Genomic DNA, 20000 nt, shown 5'->3' on the forward strand with positions numbered 1-20000 from the left:
ACAGGCCCTGAGTTTGGCTGCTGCGCTGTTCTACGCTGTGCTGCGCTGTGCTGCCTTTTGCTGCGCTGTGCTGCGTTGACTAGGAGCTTTGTTATTTTTTGTACTGAAAGCCCTCTTCATTCGCAACAAAGACAAAACCAACACAACGGAGAAAAACCTAACTGCTAATCCTAACATCATACACACTCTCCTTACATGATGTGAATATGTGGTAGTGGAACCTACTGTGTGTATGAGTGTGTGTGTGTGTGGGTGTATGTGTGTGTGTGTGTCAGCTTGGTCATTTACCTAAAGGCTTGTTAGCGCTCCCTGCCCTGCTGCTCTGTATACCTAGACGCAAACTATGGCTCTAGTCGTTGGTTCAGTTCAGGTTTTGTCTGTTTAGTCGTGTAAATCCAAATTGAATTGCAATACAATGGCTGTCCAAATGCCACAGGTTTTCTTCAGGACAGATGAGCGGCAGCCACTCCAGAGGGAGAATATGGGCCTCTGCTCCCACGGAGGTCCTAACCGTATTGTGTGCCATGAATGCCAAGACTGGTGGCCTTTCCGTCAAATGAACTACTCCCTCTGCCACCTCATAAACATATGTACATATGTGATTTATGTGAATAGACTTAATCTCCACCCACTGCCTTACTCACTGTGTGCAGCTTCAGAAGATTGCTGTGGTTGTCAAAAAAGAAAGTTTATATCCACTTCTTCTCCTCATCCTAGTATCATCCTCCATCCTCCACCCCTCCTTGCCTTCCCCATCAGTTTGCTTCCAGACTCAGCACTTCCGCGGCCTTAAGTGCCCCCACGCCTGCCCATAAATCACCCCCCCGCCCAACTCACTCACACACACACACACACACACACACACACACACATACACAACTCATGGGGAGTAGCCCACCCTCCCTCCCATCTGTCAACGGATAATGTGTTTCGCAACATGCCGCCTCCATGCACCGGCTTCCGCCCGACAGGCGTGCTCTCCCCAGGCTCTCCCCAGCGCAGTGGAGCCTCAACCACATCATGAGGGTAATTCCCCAGGGGTTAGGGGAAACAACAATAAATCAATAAAAGGACCTCTTTACCCTTTTCCTTTACTGAAAGGCCAAAGGATAACGTTTGTGGCTGCAGGTCCAGCTCTGGATTGCCTATGCTAGCCTGAGTTCATGGTGCGCCGCAGGTATTCTTTTAAGCGGCTAACCATGCGTACACATTTGTCCCCACGCCGGCCTCACTGGCCAGTGAGAGTCTGACCTCCTGGAGAAGCTTCTCTGATGCTGCGCAGTGAGCTCTCTCTCTCTCTCTCTCTCTCTCTCTCTCTCTCTCTCTATTTTTCTCTCTCTCTCTCTCTCTCTCTCTCTCTCTCTCTCTATTTTTCTCTCTCTCTCTCTCTCTATTTCTCTCTCTCTCTCTCCCCCCCCCCATTTCAAGAGCTGTGACAACAGAGCCCAGGTATCGCAGGGAGAAAGCGTAGGGGTAAAAAATTGGAGCTTTCTGTTGATTGGAATTTATTTTCCAAGGCTGCTCTCTGCTTCACAGCCTGTGGCCTTGTGGACAGGACAGATGTGGGCTTCATTTGATTTTTGTAAGGAGGGTGCTTTTGTGTTACCCAGATCTGGAGCTGTTAATAATCCATGGCCTCACCAAAGGGGGCCATTTCTGAGGTTTCGTCTGACATTTTTTTGTTCCTGTGGGTGGCAGGGAGCTTCAAGTCTGCAGCTCCTCCCGGTAGATCTGCCCTCCCCCGCCCCTCCTCCCAGACTTATTATACTGACTGAAGTTCTGCTAAAGGAAAGGAACAAAGAGAAGAAGTTTTCCTCAAAGGTTATCAACTCTTTTAATCCAGTGCTTGTGACAGATAATTTAACCAGAGTGTGAGTAAAGTGGAGTTTATTATTCTGCTGACATTTTCATCAGTTCGCTCTTCATGTTAGCCGCCTGTAGTAATCAGCGAAATAAAAATGGTCCTGGAATGATAATAAATCACTCCGTGGCTTTGTTGTCTGGCGTGTTGCTTTATTGCCGCCGACTGATGTGAAAACAAATGAGACTTCACATTTCTTTGGGGAACACATTGCAAGGCTTCTGTTCCTGTTTAATGACAACATGTCTGAATGCGTATTGCTGTTTTGTGCAGAATCTGCTTTTTTTTTTGTCTTTGTCATTGCCTGTAGTTAGTGCTTGGTTAAGGTCCTAATGGAAAAGGTCTGGCTGTCTTGCACTCTCACCCCTGTCTCTCTGAGCGCCTTCCTTGACTTGCATGTTTGGTGTGTGTGCGTGCGTGCATTTTTTTGTACCAGTGTGTGTGTGTGTGTGTGTGTGGGTATGTGTGTGTGTGTGCGTGTGTATGTGTGGGTTAGTGGTTATATTTTATTACGTAATATCCATTGAGCACACAATGCTCAGATTTAGCCATTGCTCATCGCCCTGCTTCTCTCATAAAGTGTCTACATCAGCAGTCCAGAATCAATAATGAACCCCATCCTCATCAGTGGTGCTTGGATGGGAGGGTGTCCCAAGCTTCTGTTCATTTTACAGAGGAGGCTGAGAGAGAAGAGTGGGAGAGAGAGAGAGTGGGAGAGAGAGAGAGAGTTGGAGAGCGAGAGAGAGATAGATAGATAGATAGATAGATAGATAGAGAGAGAGAGAGTGAGAAAGAGAGATATAGATAGAAAGAGAGAGAGAGAGAGAGAGAGAGAGAGAGAGAGAGAGAGAGAGAGAGAGAGAGAGAGAGATAGATAGAGAGAGAGAGAGAGAGCGAGAGAGAAGGTCAGGGTGTGAGACACAGACCTGTCCCTCCATTTTGGTATTTTAGTAGAGGTGAAGCGGTCACACATTTTGGTCAGTGTTGTCCCAATATCCAGGCACTCAAAAGCCATTTCAGTCGTAAAAGCTGATTTAAGCCCTCTTTATTTCCACAAAGTGCTACCGTGGGCTAGGTCCAGCGTCTCCTCAAACACAAATGGAGAGCAGAGGCCTCTGAAACCCTCTCTGCAGTTTTGATTTATGGTGATCTTGCTCTCAGCTCAGTGCACCACACCGTTGCCTCTCACATCTCACACGCTGGAGTGGGCTCAGGGGTGGGGGGAATGCCCTCCCGGCCTGCCTTTGCCAATTAGAGAGTTCTAGAAATGCCCCTTGCGCAGTGCTGAGCCGAGCCCGCCATCATGGCCCCCTGCCGAGCCACCATTTCGACCCCCCTGACTACACTGATCAGATGAATCAGTGAATCACACTCTAATTGAGTTTTTTTAAGCTAACTCATATTAGGAGATGAGATAGAATTAACCAGCAACATATTAACGTAATAAAGACTCTCAGATCTGCCTGCCTATTGAATTAGAGTGAGCCCGGCTTGCTTTTTCTCACCCATTGGCACCCCAACCCCCCCGCCTCCACTTTCCTCCCCAAGAGCTGCCTCTTGAGCCAGCTAATGCAATTGACATTGAAAGGGGGATCAAATGGTGGCAATAAATGTGATTGCATCACCTGACCTTAACTGTGTTATCATGGTACATATGTTGACATTATTATTGCTTTAGTGGGTGGTTGTGGGGTGTGTGGGGTAGGGTGGGGGGGCTAAATGCTGCACGCACTGGAGCCTGAAGCTTCTCCACTTCGGGCCTAAAATGCAGGGCAAAGGGAAATGGAGTGGAACCATTCTCACACTGAGTGGGGCTGGGCAAAAGGTGGGAGGGTGGTGGAATCCTCATATCCTCATATTTCTTTTAACTCTGCGGTAAATGTCGGAAGAGGTTGGATCTCTGCTCTCATAGCTTGATACCCAGCCATCCCACAAGCCTGGTGTGCGGAGGTCAGGGTGTCTGGGTGGTGGATTGGAGGATAGGGGGCCATACCGTGCATGTGTGTGTCAGCTGTCTGACCTGGTGGATTGTCTGTCTGCTGCGGCAGAGAGGGGAAAAAAGGAGATTGGAAAAGGTCCCCCCCCCCCCTCTTTCTCTCTCTCGCTCTTTCTCTCTCTCTCTCTCTCTCTCTCTCTATCTCTCTCTCCTTATAGTTTTAGATATACCTCTGTGATACTGGCGCAGCCCAAACACTCATCTCACTTTATTGCACTTTTTGTTATCCATCCCGACAGACACATTACCATAACTCTCTCTCTCACTCACTCTCGCTTTCTCTCTCTCTATCTCCCTCTCTCAATTTCAGCACACAGGCACATAAGCCAGACCTGCTCCATTAGCAAATATATCACACACAAACACACACACACACACACACACACACACACACACACACACACACACACACACACACACACACACACACACACACACACACACACACACACCACAACCATCATTGGCTTTATCTTTTCTACCAAGATCATACAGTGTTTCACTGGTAAGTCAAAAGCAGCTCTCTCCCTGTCCCAATGTACACATAAGTGGATGTCAGCTGATCTCCTGTTCTCAGAATGTATTGAATAATTGATTGATTAACTGATTGATTGGCCTCTTGGGCTTCAATCACAAGCAGGGGATCAGTAAAAAGTGTGCCCCCCTGAGGCCTTTGGCTGGCATCATTCTCCCCCAGTTGAAATCCACTCTGTCAAGATGGAAGCCAAAATGGATCTCTCCTCTGGACTCTGGGGTGATCAGAGGCAGATCATTAACACAGAGCACAGGGGATTTAATCATTCCCATTCATAAAGATCTCCTGACTACTGTGGTCTGCATGCTAATGGAAACTTTACGCCCTTTCAAAGACAGGAAATAGAAAAGTAAAGATGGTACTGCAGCACTCAGGCCTGTGAGGTGTGGTCAACAATGGTGTCTCTCTAAAGGGCAATTTTGAATCCACTCATCCTCCGATGAGTTGAATTAATGTGACACAGAAAGCTGCAGCTCCTAAAGATCGCAGAAGGTCTAAGGTCCTGTATTTTGTCTGTGTGGGCCTGCAGATAATTGTGCAGGGCAAAGTTGTGGTTTGGATAATGGGGAGATGATTTAATTTGGTCTGAAAACCCACCTGCTAGTTTCTCCTCCGAAGACCCATAGGTACAAGATGTGTGTGTGTTTATATGTATGTGTGTGTGTGTGTCTGTGTATAGGCGGGAGGTTACTATCACACCCATCAAGCCAATTGTGGCATAATTGGCAACGAGACAGTAATCACTTATCATGTGATTGCAACCCAGTTTTCAGTTCGTTACAAATGATAAGCAAACACAGTTCCTTGCATAGCAAATAGTCAACATTAAGGCCACAACATACACAACCAAATCAACATTGTTCCAAATAATCAGTCTGAATATGGTGCAGGGTATAAAGGAATGCAGTTAATACATAACAATTAGTCCATGGAATATTTCAGTTGCGTGTGTGTGTGTTTGTAACATTGTGCTCATTTAAAATGGAGCTAAGAGCACTTGGATATTCCTGCACGAATAGGACAAGAAAACCAATCAGAATGATGTCGAAGAGGACAGCTTGCGTCAACAGTTAATTTAACCTGTGCCTATGTAGCGCAGGTACAGAAGCATTCAGGAACAAGTGACTGTGTTCTCTCTCTAGCTTCTCTCTCAGCCCTTTTAACTCGCTGTCTGAAAGCCTTGGAGTGGCGTTGGCACTCAGTGCCCTCATAACACTCACAGCCCCACTGCTCCACTGGCCCATGAATTTCACCTTTATAAAACCTTAAGCTCAAAAAGGCTTTTTGAATTGCTACCTTTTCTCAGAAACACTTATCTCATCCTTTTTCACATGTTTGGCTCTCCTTTTAGATAATGACAGTGGAAAAAAGTTGCTTTGGACCAAAGTTGACCATAGTTGAGAAATGAGACTGTTGGGGTTTTGAGTAGTTTCTCACTGTGTATCCTTCTTGTGTTGAGACTGTGTTGTGATTTAGCAGACCACAGGTCTAGTCTAGACATAAGAACTTTCTCCTTGTTCTGGGACCCTGCTGGCTGCTTGGAGTGACTGCCTGTGAGCGTCCTATCTGATAAGCTTGTGTTTGATGTCCCTTTTTAAATCACTAGGGCCATTAGTTTCACTGTTTTATGGGAACTAGCCATAAACACTGGAAAACAAAGGTGGGAGTGATGGTTGCTTACAATTTATAGGAGGCACAGCCTGTGGTAGTGGTTTAAAGTCTGTCCACATAAAGATCACCTGAATCCCTTTTTAAAGAGGATCTCAGGTCTGGATGTACAAACATAAACCAAAGAAATAATCCGACGCTTTCTCTCAAAGCTGTTGCAACACTGATTGGTTTATAATCAGTCTGGCAGAATATATATATTTATATACAGTATATATATCCATCCTTCTTAAGGCTGTACAGATGTGGTTCTAATCAGCTTGATTAGATTTATAATGACAGTAGATCAAAGCAACTTGGAACAAGAACCAAGTCTTTCTTTGCAGCGGCCGTCTTTCTGATGAACTGGTGAACCGTCCTCTGTCTTTACCTCTTGCCACCCCCCCCTCTCCCTGATCTCATTCCGTCCAGTCATCTAAGGTGAGGTTTTGACCTTAATTCCTCTTCAGCTGTCGCCGGTTTAGCGGGTCATCAATAACGTCACAGCAAGGCCAGGCAGCGGCGGAGGCTGCCTCTGTCTCTCCCTCTGCCTCTGCCTCTCCTGCCAGCCCCGCCGAGAGGTTATTAATGACATTAGCCTGAGTGGGCAGAGGTGGCCCAGCGGGGAGGGAGGCTGAGCCCCCCTCAGACCTCACGCTTTGGCCTCTGTTCTTATTAAAGCCACTGCTCCAGTCCCCTGTAGAGCAGATGGGTCAGTGCTTTCTCTTGGTGGAATTTGATTTTTCTTAGTTTTTTGTTCAGCGATGGTCAGTTGTAAAGTTTGCGGTTTACAGACTGCATATGCAGTCATGGGAGGGTCATGGGCAATGTTCCCTCTAAGCTGCGCGCGTGCGCAGCCGCGCAGGCCAGTCGAAGAGGCCGCGCAATATATTTTTCAGACCACGCACATTTTTCAGACCGCATAAACGATTTTTTTTTTAGGGTTTAAAAATCTGAGCATCAAAGGGGATGTAGGCTAGTTAATAAACATTTAAAATACTGACATGTTTGACAACCAAGCCGGATGTGCGTTAGAATGTTTACATACAAAATGTCCTTTAGCTCTCTTGCCGGTCTCTGCTCAAGCAGTTATATAGCCTGGGTGCCATCCGTTTGTACGCGTTCCACTGATCAAGCTGAACAAACGTTTGTTCAGCAGAAGGCAGCACTCAGTGGAACGCGTACAAACGGATGGCACCCAGGCTAGCAGTTATAGGCTACCATGGCGAAAAGAAAGGCAGAGCAGGTGCCCCAGAAAAAGGTCTGCCTAACGTTTAAACATGAGCGGCTAGATGAAATAATCCAAACTGACTCAGGTAGGATAAAACTTTCAGACATACTTACATATGCTCGGAGGCAAACGCGAAAATAGTTCGCTCGTGGGAAAACATGCAGTGAACAAAAGTGACATTATTCTGTTTGTCCTTAAAGTTTGTGAGCACTTGCATGCCCGCTTCCCTGAGCTGAGTGGGCTGCCTTTGAGCCGGACACGTTGGATCGTGCAGTTAGTAAAATTGATCATGGGCTGAATGACGTGACAAATCTGGCGAAAAGGTTCGAAGCGCTTCTGGAGGAAGCATAATATGCGGTCCCGGGACGCATTTGTCGAATTCAAGTTCATGGTTATTGAAAAAAGGTGGTGGCTGAAAAGTGAGCATTTTCCAGATCTGGTACAACTTTGACATTTGTGGCACATCCAAGCATCTAGCGCCGACTGTGAACGCGGTTTCTGTCTAATGAATGCCACTATGTCAAACTCGTGAAGCGAGAAGATTTGAGGTAGAAATTTCCAATATTTTCAAAGTGATCTTGATAACTACAACAACATTTTGACATATGTATAGTCAGAAAGGTGTTTCTTCCATAGGCCTGCAGACAAGATGAGCCAAACAGCCAGATAGGCCTAGCTCCCTCAATGTAATTCGAATGACATGTTTTGTAGCTTAGTTTGTTGCAAACCACTCCAGTTATTACATTTTTTATAAAGGCTACCTTTAGGGGAAAATATACCATAATTACTATATTTATTGTAAAGCACTGCATTAGCATTTTTCTTTCAATTAAGTTCTACTTAAATGTTGTACCTGCTGAGAAATGACTAAACACCTTGGATACTTTTATTTTGTGTATATCATTATCATTCATAACCAGTGAACCAGTCATAACCTCCCTTAACCTTATTTATTTTCAACCAAAGATCCTTTAAGTTCAACTAAACTGACTGGTAAAACACCATCATTAAAATGTTCCAAAGTCCAGCCATTATAAAGGATATTGGATAAATATCAACCTTGTAGACTTATTGATGCATTTGCTGTCATCTCTTTGGAAACCTATGGCTAACGCAGGCTTGTGGTCATTTTTGTAAGGTCGCGTGGTTTACGAATTGCTCACATTGGTGAAATGTGCGCTCAGAATAAAAAATATTTGCTCAGTGCTGAAAAAAATTAGAGGGAACATTGGTCATGGGGGAAGCGTTGTAGAAAGACAAGGCAGGAGATGCTGTTTGTTGCCAGAATAGGAATAGTATTTTTTTTGTGAGTGTATGTAACACTAGCGGGTTATATCTCTCTGTTTCATGACACCTCATGTATATCTACTTCCTGGTTTCCAAACTTCTCTTTCCTTTTCTGTCGGTCTGCAGCTCCTTGATTCCATTCAGTTGTGCTTCCATTCATGAGTTCTTTTAGTTGTGAGCACTGCAATTCACAATTCTCTGTGCTTCTTTCCCTTTCATTGTTATAACACTGAGAATGTTTACACATTACACATTTCCCGCTCTTCAGAATGCATTTAATATTCAGATTCAGTGGTTGGTAAATAACTTAAGGGCTGTACATTATGAGCCTATACATTATAATTAACTGCCTCTCCACAAAATGTGTGGGTGGATATCATTAAAATGATCCGCAGTGGATTCATATGTCCCCTTCACCAGACACATAGACACACATTTTAAGACGGACCGACACATGAATATTTGAGCATGACTGGCTCTTTGCAGCAAAGATGACACTTCTCCCAAAGCTGAGATTTCTGCCCCGGGTGTCTGACCTCTTTAGACAGCATCACGTTCTTTGCCTACATTTTCTCCTGCTCAGTTGAGGGTTATTACCGCCCTGTGTATGCATTGGACTTGGTGTGTGTTCCTGTACCGCGAAACACCGTGTGAGCCTACCATTAGTCTCCAGTGTTGGAGCCTGAAGCCAATGACTCCTGACAGGGAGCTTGACTACTGTTCCCGTGTAATCCCCTCCTGAGAGCTGCAATCACCAGTAGTGGGGATTGTTAGCAGGGGTCCAATCTGGTGATAGCCATTATTATTTACAAGTCTTTTTTTTGCAATATCCGGCAAAGGAGAAGTAATTTAAGGTGAAGTATATGATTTGATCTCTCTGGTAAATGGACAAAGGAAATGATGCGGTCCAGTCGCACCTAACCTTTCATGACAACCAGTTAGGACAGAAATCCGCCCATGAATTCAACTGACTCCTTTAGTTGTACTTTACCTGCCAATAATATTTTTTGTATAATTGTGCAGATATTTAGCAGGATAGATGAACAGAAGATCTGAGCTTCAGGACATCATGTTGAGTGCTCTGATTACCTGTGTGTTGGTTTGGGCATCGCTGTTTCTCTAAGACGTTTTTACGATAAGAGTCCAATGGATAAGATGGGCTTTACTCCCTGCTACCATGAGAGGGCTCCTGCAGTCTGGACAATGGAGAAAGCAAGTCGGAACTTACTGACATCGGTGCAAGGCAAAACAGGATAGAGAGGGAGAGTGAGAGGGAGGGAGAAGGAGAAACACGGGGAGGGAGGGGGAGAGGGAAAGTGAGAAAGAGGGAGGGAGAGGGAAAAAGAGAGGAAGAGAGAGGGAGAAAGAAAGGGAAGGAGAAGGAAGGGAGAGGAAGAGAGAAGGAGAGAGAGAAAGGGAGAAGGACAGAGAGGCAGAGATGAGAAGATAAAGGGAGAAAAAGAGGAGCGAGAGGAGGAAAGAGGCAGAAAGAGAGTAAGGGAGAAGGAGAAAGAGAGGGAGGGGTAGGAAGAGAGAAGGAGAGAGAGGTAGAGAGAAGGAGAGTGGTGAGAGAGGGCTGTGACTAAGACACTCCTAGAAACTGGCTGAGGGCTTTGTGCTCACGATGGGCAAACGAATGGCTAATTAAAACAATTAATTCAAATGGGGGTGCATTGCAGAACATTGCACATTAGTGGAAATGTTTACACACTGCTGAGTCCCAGTCTATGGCTCAAGGATATGTCAGTGGCATCAGCCCTAATCTGATTAAGTGTTTATTGTTTTCTAATGCACAACTGCAGAGAAAGAGAAGAGAAGAATTAAGGGTTTACACAGTGGTGATTGTGAATGAAAAGTTTACACATGTGTGTGTGTGTGTGTGTGTGTGTTTGTGTGTGTGTGTGTGTGTGTGTGTGTGTGTGTGTGTACGTGTGTGTGTGTGTGTGTGTGTGTGTGTATGTGTGTGTGTGTGTGTGTGTGTGTGTGTGTGTGTGTGTGTGTGTGTGTGTGTGTGTGTGTGTGTGTGTGTGTGTGTGTGTGTGTGTGTGTGTGTGTGTGTGTGTGTGTGTGTGTGTGTGTGTGTGTGCCTTTTGCCAGGAACATAGCCCTTGCTTGCAGCATCATCGCCATTTTCAAATTGCAATACTTTCTGAAGAAACTTAAAATATGTAGCACAAGGAGAAACCAACTGACTCCTCTTTTCACCTCATGTGTTCTTACGGTACACACACAAATAACAGTGACAAGCCCAGCCAGATGCAGTTCACAGAAACTGTTCTTTCTGTGGAAGAAGGAATAAATGTTTAAACAACGTGATATGATTTAACCGAGGTAATTTGACAGTGTGCATACTGTATATCCTGATCTATTTATGATTTATGTTTCATAATAAAGATTCTACGAATGTTAAGGGTTGGCTATGCATTGTATTCCTGCGTTTCTCAATTGGAATTTACTCTTCCAGTTCCTGTGTTATCTCTCAGTTATTGCTCTGTCATGGCATCACCTTGTCTCATGAATTACAGACCAACATAATTCTTGTCATGACATGCTTGATTTATACATACTGTGACGGTCGTGGTGCGACCGCACATGAAATCGCACTTCTCCCCATCTCTCCAACCACTAGCGCACCCCAACAGACATGGATTGCACACACAAGCACACACGAACACTCATACGACTGATTGCAATTGGATCCACCTGATGGGTGATTGCTTATTGCCTAGACTGGCAGAGGGGACACAAACAATGGTATGGGCCAGACCACCTGGATAAAGTGGTTGGGTTTACATCCTTTTGAGACATTATTTATTACATAGGGAATTATGTGGTTTATATTTGTGAAGGAATACTATGTTCGTGTCTCGGGTCCGTCTTGTCATTGTGTTTTGTTTAGTGTTTGTGTCTTCCCCCCCTTGTGTAAAAATGGTGCTGGCCGCCAGGTGTATATATGTTCATTGTTCTGTCTAGTTCAGTTAGTCTAGTCTTGTATGTGGACCTTTTTGGTGACTGCTGATTTTTGACCTCTACCCCATTTAGAGGCTTAGCAGGTATTTTTAATTGATCTATGTAATGCTGCATTTGTGTCGTCTTCCCCATTTAGAGGCTTAGCATTGTGTTAATAGTGTTTTGTACTGCTGCTTTTTGTCCTCTGCCTAACGAGAGGCTGAGCAGGTAATATGACTGGAGACTGCTGCTTTTTGTCCTCTGACTGAGAGGCCAAGCAGTTCTAAGAATATTTGGAAGCATAATAAAGCTTTAATCTGAACCCTCACTCTGTCTCTGAGCTTTCGGGCCAAACCCACACATTTTGACGGCAACCGAGGCTCGGTCCGTCACACATACTAACATTTAAGTATATGTAGTCTGTCTGTCTGTCTATTGACTTTTTTTCATTGAAAATAGATATCTAACATTTGGATGAGGAGAGAGTCCACTTGGTTGAGTGCTTTGCTAGTTGCGAACGATAAGGAAGCCTGTAGTGTATCAGAGGGGTGTGCAGACAAAGGGACTGGACTCTGAGGTGTGTTCAGTTGGCATATTCTGATTTGGAGGGACGGCCGTCGTGCCTGGCGCAGGGGCACATTACACCAGTTAATTATTCACTCCGCTGAGGCTAATGTGCCACTGGCCCCTTGGCCGGCCACCGTTACAGCAGCTATGTGGGTGCAGCATATCCCCTCACCTGGCCTGCTCTGGCGTTCCCTCTGGAGTCGACTTACATGAGGCTCATTAATCCGGTTATGACAGCCTTTCAGTATCCCAGCCTGCAAACCCCGAACCCCTACGTCTGGGAGTGGGTTTGCACGTGGCATGGTGTGTGTGTGTGTGTGTGTGTGTGTGTGTGTGTGTGTGTGTGTGTGTGTGTGTGTGTGAGAGAGAGAGAGCTAGTATGGGGTGGGGCTGTTAAGCTACACTAACTGCTGCAGCCAATGCCTCCCACTCATTACTGTCTGGAGCCAGGTGTGATTGAAATCAATTTCATATACCTCTGAGCAGAGAGAGGGAAGGAGGTGAGGAAAGGAGAAGAGGAGAGGAGAGGAGGGGAGAGGAGGAGAGGAGGAGAGGAGGAGAGGAGAGGAGGGGAGAGGAGGAGAGAAGAGGAGAGGAGGGGAGAGGCTAGGCAAGCAGCAGTCTATGCTGTGACTGATTGTTATTGTTATGGTATCATTACTGGAGACTCGAATGGCAATTTGTGAGTGTGTGTGTGTGTGTGTGTGTGTGTGTGTGTGTGTGTGTGTGTATTGTGTGTGTGCATATGTGTTTCTGCCTCATCACACCCAGGAGCACCCTGTGTACGTTTGCCATAAAGTGATGGGCGTGAGGTGTGAGCCCTCTGTCCTCCCAACAAACACCCGGGTGCAGCACAGCACAGCACAGCACAGCACAGCACAGCACAGCACAGCACAGCACAGCACAGCACAGCACAGCACAGCACAGCACAGCACAGCACAGCACTGCACAGCACAGAGCTCTGAGAGATCTGAGGCCCCCGAGCGGCACTGTAAATGGAAAGGGAAGTTGTTGTTTCTCCTGCTGTAAATCAGTTGCCTAATGTGTGCTCACGCAGAGGAAAGGCATTTGCATTTGGCCCTGTTTGTGCCATGGTGTGCTGCGTGTGCACGATGACCAGCCTGTACGTGCGCCGTATAATTACACTGTGGCGTTGTTTACGACACGCAATCAAGGCATTTTATATAAGACAAAGCATGTTTAGGGGAGGTCGTTTAGTCAACAGGTTGGTGGCGGCTCTTTGAGTGGTTTGAATCCTCACGGAACCCACAGTCCTCTTACTGTTAACGACAGGGCACAGCCCGAGTAAACATCTTGTGCTGATTGCTCCTCGGTGATCCCTAGCACATCATGTGAAGCTCAATCAGCGCATTCGTTCTTATGATGTTCCCTCTCTTCTGCTTAATCAGGGGGGCGTCAGCCTTGAACTCCGATCGGCTTGGTAAAAAAAAGATGTGTTTTTGTAACGTTCCTCAGTAGGTGCATTGGACTTGAACAGGAACATGACTGTGAATAAGCGCTCACCGCCTATTCTTTAGGTCACGTGGGATCGCGAGAGCAACAGGTCTTTCATGTGAGTGAAGCAATGGGATTCTAATTAAGTGATGTAACAGTAAATTAAAAGTAGCGTTTTGTCATAATGAGGTCAAGCACATCTCCTCTAATGACGCACGCGGCTGTGGAAAGTTAGCTTTCAGAATTTGGCATGGTGGAACAAATGAGCTTAATGTTTAAAAGTAGTACTGTTCCTTTCATAAAACATCTAAATAAACATATTTTCCCTGTATTGAAGCTGGCAGTTTTTAATCTCTTCTGGGACCTTCTAATGCTCCTTGAAGCCCTTATGTAAACTAAAGTACGCTTTCAGATGAGGCTCTCTGCTGCTGAATTGTTAATGACCACTGCAAGAAGTTAGTGGTTAAGTATGTTCTCTGGTTTGTAGATGTTTCTGGTGTGTGGTTAAGATTAGCTCATACAGCTGCCTTGCAAGTGGTCTATAATGTCTTATGGTTTGATCCTGAGCAACTTTTTATGGTAAAGGATGGGCTGTGCTGTTTGTGTTGGAACCAAAACAGATTCATTTGTGTATCTGCGTGTCTCTCTGTCTCCGTCTTTGCGCATATATTCAGCTGCAGAAGGACGCTCTAGTTTTAAGACCTGGGAAATTACATTTGACCTCCTCTTTACCTGTGTCTGTTCACAGCAGTCACTTCCTGGATTTTCGTATATATGCTATTACTCTGTGTGTGTGCGTGTGTCTGGTTGTGATGGTCTATTGCTGTGTTTGTGTGTGGGTCTGTGTGTTTGTGAAAGACCAAATTTAGAGGAGATCTCCAGCAGACTGATGCTATCGCCAAAATGGCTGGTCCTGCTCTCCCAGACTCCAGACTGGTTTCTCATTCGAGCTGTTTCTTACAGACAGATTGTGCTCTGATGTAGGGGCCACTGATTTATGCCAGAGACATGTCTCCATTGAAGAGGGCCTCTTATGCTGCAAACAGAAGGAGCCTCGAATCATATTGATTCTGTAACCCTTACACACACACACACACACACACACACACACACACACACACACACACACACACACACACACACACACACACTCACACTCACATACAGACACTCACACCCCTTTGGTATAGTGGTGTATTGTTGCATTGCGACAGAGTAAAATTTCATTAGGTCCGTTGGAACTATAATAACCAGCTCAAACCCATTTGTATCCCATCTGTAATAAAGCGATTACTTGAGGCACTATGTGTTTCTGTTTCTTTTTCTTTTTTTTTCCCGCCTGAGAGCAGACTCCACTATGCAATAGTGAACAATGTTGGGCGGAAGTAGAGCACACACACACACACACACTCACACACACACACACACACACACACACACACACACAATGTTGGGCGGAAGGAGAGAGGGAGCAGAGTGTTAGCAAAGAGCAATAGGGGAAGGAATGGGGCGGCTGCATTCCGACGGCGGTTAATAGAGGGATGACCTTTTAAAGAAATATGCTGTTGCTCCGGCTAAGGTGCGCAAGGCTAGCCACGCTGATGCGTAGCCTCTAATGAATTATGGATTTTGGAGCTCTGCTGATGGAATAACAGTGGGGGACATTGACACCTAGGACACCCGAGATTGGAAGAAAAAAGGGAAAGATCATACACACATTTTCATTCGAGATTTAAATGACAGCAAGTGTGTGGGTTTGTGAGTGTGAGTGTGTGGGTGTGTATAAGTGACATTTGGAAGTCATTCTCAGTCATGCTCAGTCACTCCACCGCTGAATAAGGTGTGAATTATCATTGATTCTCTTGCCTCTGGAGCTTGTTCCATTAAAAGTAACAGGAAATATTTAGCTATTCAGATATGGCTGGTAAAGGTATTTTATCCCCTCTCTCTCCACCTCCTTTTAGATCTCTTTCTCAACTTGAGCATTAACATTCACATGGTGCTCACAAACATAACACATATCACATTACATGTTATTTATACATTAAGCACTACCCTGCTAACTGGTTCTGACAGGATGAGTGTGGATCTTATGCACTCTGAACCCTTTTATATTGACGTTAGCTTGCCTCCTTCTTCTGCAAAGTGAGATGGTTCTTTACAGTGTTTCTTCTCCCTGCTTCTCGGCCTTCTGGCACGTGTGCACCTAAACTCACTGGACTTACTCTTGCATTCCACACAGCGTCTGTCCCATTTTGCTTGCCGTAGTCTAGTTCGTCACCCAAGAGAAGGGTCTGTGAGGACACAGCAGCTAAATGCTCTCTCTCCCTGAGTAAGATGTTCCAGCTGTCATGGCGCAGGACTTCTTCTCCCAGCCCCTCGCTTATTTATGGCTCTCTCCTCAGTTGGGGCTGGCGACGCTGAGGCCTCAGTCAATGCCCCTGGTCCATATTTCACGCTGATTAATATAAATATTAACACTGGAGCTGTCCTTCAGGGGGAAACTAATAGCCATTTAGCCAGGGGCCATGTTTCTCCTGAGCTGCACCATACAAGACAGGAATGAGCCTCTGAAGGGGATGTATGTGCTCACACACACACACACACACACACACACACACACACACACACACACACACACACACACACACACACACACACACACACACACACACACACACACACACACACACACACACACACACACACACACACACACACACACACACACACACAAACAAACACGCACACACACACACACACACACACACACACACACACACACACACACACACACACACACACACACACACACACACACACACACACACACACACACACACACACACACACACACACAGACACACACACACACACACACACACACACACACACACACACACAAACAAACACGCACACACACACACACACACACACACACACACACACACACACACACACACACACACACACACACACACACACACACACACACACACACACACACACACACACACACACACACACACACACACACACACACACACACACTCAGATATACACTCACAGATATACAGGATATCTCTCTCACATGTGTAAACACACGCTATACAGATGTAATGCAGAGGTCTCAATAGTGTGTGCTAAGGAACCAGAGAAGCTTGTTATTGAATATGACTCGACAGGGCAGTGGGAATTGATGTACTAATGCAAGTCTCCAGTGCTCCTGCCTGCCTCAACCCCACAGCTCAAACCCACAGCAGACGTGAGACGTATGTTCAGCGATAGATGTGGATCTTAGTGAGTGTTGTAATATTTCCCGCTCCAGCCAGTGCTCGGGAGAAGGCCAAGGAGCAGGCGGCCCATCCCATCCCATCGCATCCTGGGGGAAAAAAAAGACTGCGACAAGGTTAATTCGGTTACGTCTGAATTACGGTATCTCCCGGAGCCAGATGGGAGCGTCTGTAATTAGCTCGCCGAGGGGGAATCGCTTTTCCGTTTTGGCAAGCCTTAATGGGCACGATCCTTTCTCCCTGCGTGTGGGCAGGAGTGCAGGCACACAGGCTCCACTCAACCACCTGGGCCAACACTCCCCACTGCCGCTGCTGCTAACGCTAACGCTGCTGCCTCTCTGCTGCTGCTGATGAAATCATATTGGAAGCTAACAGGCTGTGCTGGAAATCTCCCCACAACCAGCACATTTACATGTGTGGAATGGGAAAGCACTCACCCCTTTTTCTCTCTCTCTCTCTCTCTCTCTCCCTCCTCTCCCTGCCAGACTCGCTCTCTCTCCTCTTCCTGCCAGAGCACACGCTCCATCTTTTGTGCTGCTCAGCATGAAGCTCGACAGATGCTCTCCTAAAATCATTTGGCATATCTCCATGGCAACTTTGAGTTTGCTGCTGTGTTTGCGGTGGCTTGAGGTGCGCTGTAACGTATGGACTCATTTGGGGTTTACTGTTAGCGTGCTGGGCATCAGCAACACGGGGGCGGCGGTGGAGGGGTGTGTGGGGGGCATGAACAGATTAGCCCCCTGTTGAGTTTGACCTAGCTGGGGTACGGACAGGTGTTGGGGTAGGGTGAGGAGAGCTGGAATAGTAGAGGTTGTGTAGTGGGGGAGCCTCAGATTACTCGGCGGAAGAGACAGACAGAGCTTGGCACAGAAGTGTAACTTTGTTGGCCATAATCAAACTGTGATTCGTGGCATCACTTGAACAGCGGTGCACAAAGAAATGAGGCTAAATAAAAACCTAGTCTGAAGACCACATTCCTCTGTCACACACCTCTGTGAGGCTCTGAATCACACTGGACTCATACTAAACTTCAGCAGCCTCTCTGCTTTCATCCCCCTCATTTCATTTCATTCTGGTTAACACGCTAACTTAACTGAGCATAGTACCCTATTCACTCTCTCTCTCTCTATCTCTCTCTCTCTTTCGCTCGCTTGCTTTCTCTCAAATTCTCTTTTTTCTGGCACTCTCTGTTAGCTTCTTCTCTGTCTTTCATATCTCTCTCTTTGTCTATGTGACTATCTCACGTATCCCATTATCCCAAACCTTCTTTTCTTCACTCACACACTTTTCCTTTTTGAAGTTGTACCATCTTCTTTGGATACAGCCACATAAGATGCATTTGTGTTGTCTCAAAGAAGGACTTTTGAAGGTGTTTACATCAGTGAATGTCTGTGTCTCTATGCTTGTGTGTGTGTGTGTGTGTGTGTGTGTGTGTGTGTGTGTGCGTCCACCAGTGCATAAGCGTATTCAAATGCGATTGCTCAAGCAAACAGTAATTGTGTAAGTGTGAGCTTGCATGCGTGACTGTCATCTCCCCAGTCACCATGCAGCATATAGATGAAGACATTACATTAGACAGCACACACATGTGTCATTGGCACTGCTGGAGCATGAAGCATGAAGCAGAATAGGCGCAGAGGCAAGTGCTCTGGCAGGAGAGCTGGCCTTGGTGGCGGAGAGCCGTACTGGGGTCACAGGGTCACGTCTGCCAGCACTCGCTTCAACACTGATCCGGCTGAGCTGATTCCACGGCGCTGCCCGGCCCGTTTGCCAGGGCTGGGCTTCTTAACACCATTGTGGGTGAGACACTGACACGTCAAGGCTACAGGGAGAAGTGGAGGTGACCTTCGGCTCTATCTGGCGTGGAAGCCTATTTGCTTTTATACTGCCTTTTTCTGGAGGTCTTTGTTGCTATTAAATGAAAGGAATTTCTCAGGAAATAGTTATAATGGGTGTGCAGTTACGCAAACACATACACACACACACATACATACACACAGACACACACACACACACACACACACAAACACACACACACACCAGCATCCCACACAAACATACCACTGTATATTTGGAGACCCAAACACACACACACACACACACACACACACACACACACACACACACACACACACACACACACACACACACACACACACTGTACAGCAGCAGGTGCACAGCAAAATGCCTCCTGACTCCTAACTCAGGTAATCAGATTATTAGAGACTCCCAAATTGGTTCAGGGTGGATATTGAAGTTCCAGTGGGCCTCATGAAATTCCGCCTTGCCGCACTGGTTGTGCCAATGTGTGTGTGCGTGTGTGTGTGTGTGTGTTTGTGTGTGTATGAATAATGGGCTAGTGAAATACATTCACACACCGACTGTGTCTTGTCGTACGAACTCTCAAGACCTGGGCCATCTACATTCTCAGCCCCGCTGCCTATGCAGTGGTACATATCCTATTGGTTCTGAGTGTAAGCCTAGCCTATTTCTAACCTAGCTCCTGAACAGGAGGAGAGAAGAGGCAGGAGCAATACAGGGGAGTTGATTGCAGTCAACACCGGCTCCATTATGCATGACTAAGGACCGGAAAAAGAGCAGATGCACTTTTATCTATTTATTTGTTCTCCCACATCAAAGGTGAGACCAAGTCTTAAATATTCGTCACAGCACATATATGGTGATATGCGATCATTATTTTCTTATTAGACTCTCGGCTGGCACATAAGACATGTGTTTGTGTCAGTGATGGTGGCTTCACCTTGAGAAGGCTTCAGATGGGGTGCAGTCAGTGTCCTGTGGGAACAGCTTTATGCTGTAATATGTGTAATCTGTAATATACAGTGTATAGGCTTGTGTGATATCTTCTGACAGATAAACAGGGCACTGAGCTCAACAGCTTCTTCTGAATCAAAGTTAAAAACAAAAGCTTGTCTGGAAAAATCCTGAAATGTCTCTGTTTTTCCCTTTTTGTACATACAGTGACCGCCTGGCAGACAATAGTGTTGTGCTGACAAAAACAGAAGTGTTGCATTGCAGAATGTGCATCAGTCCATGGGGTTTTAGTAACGCAGCTCTGTCTGCCACCCTCATGGACACTGCAAGCCTGGGCTCTGACCTGCAGCAACGCATCACCATGGAAACAGTGTATCTATCGTCAGCCCTCACTCAAGTGTCAA

At 46.1% G+C, this 20000-nt stretch overlaps 1 protein-coding gene across 4 annotated transcripts in view; it reads left to right on the top strand.

Annotated features, from left to right (window-relative positions):
• ctnna2 (catenin (cadherin-associated protein), alpha 2) overlaps positions 1-20000 on the top strand; it is a 374072-nt gene that overhangs the window by 126450 nt on the left and 227622 nt on the right. For 2 of the 4 annotated variants that reach the window (XM_080836552.1, XM_080836553.1), the window contains exon 8: positions 16857-16937. The exons of the other annotated variants lie outside the window; for them this stretch is intronic. In XM_080836552.1, the coding sequence (XP_080692678.1) occupies positions 16857-16937 (81 nt within the window). The remainder of the gene's footprint in view (positions 1-16856; positions 16938-20000) is intronic. 4 annotated transcript variants of the gene reach the window in all.

This window comes from Sprattus sprattus, assembly GCF_963457725.1.
Source record: "Sprattus sprattus genome assembly, chromosome: 4".
Taxonomy (NCBI): Eukaryota; Metazoa; Chordata; class Actinopteri; order Clupeiformes; family Clupeidae; genus Sprattus; species Sprattus sprattus.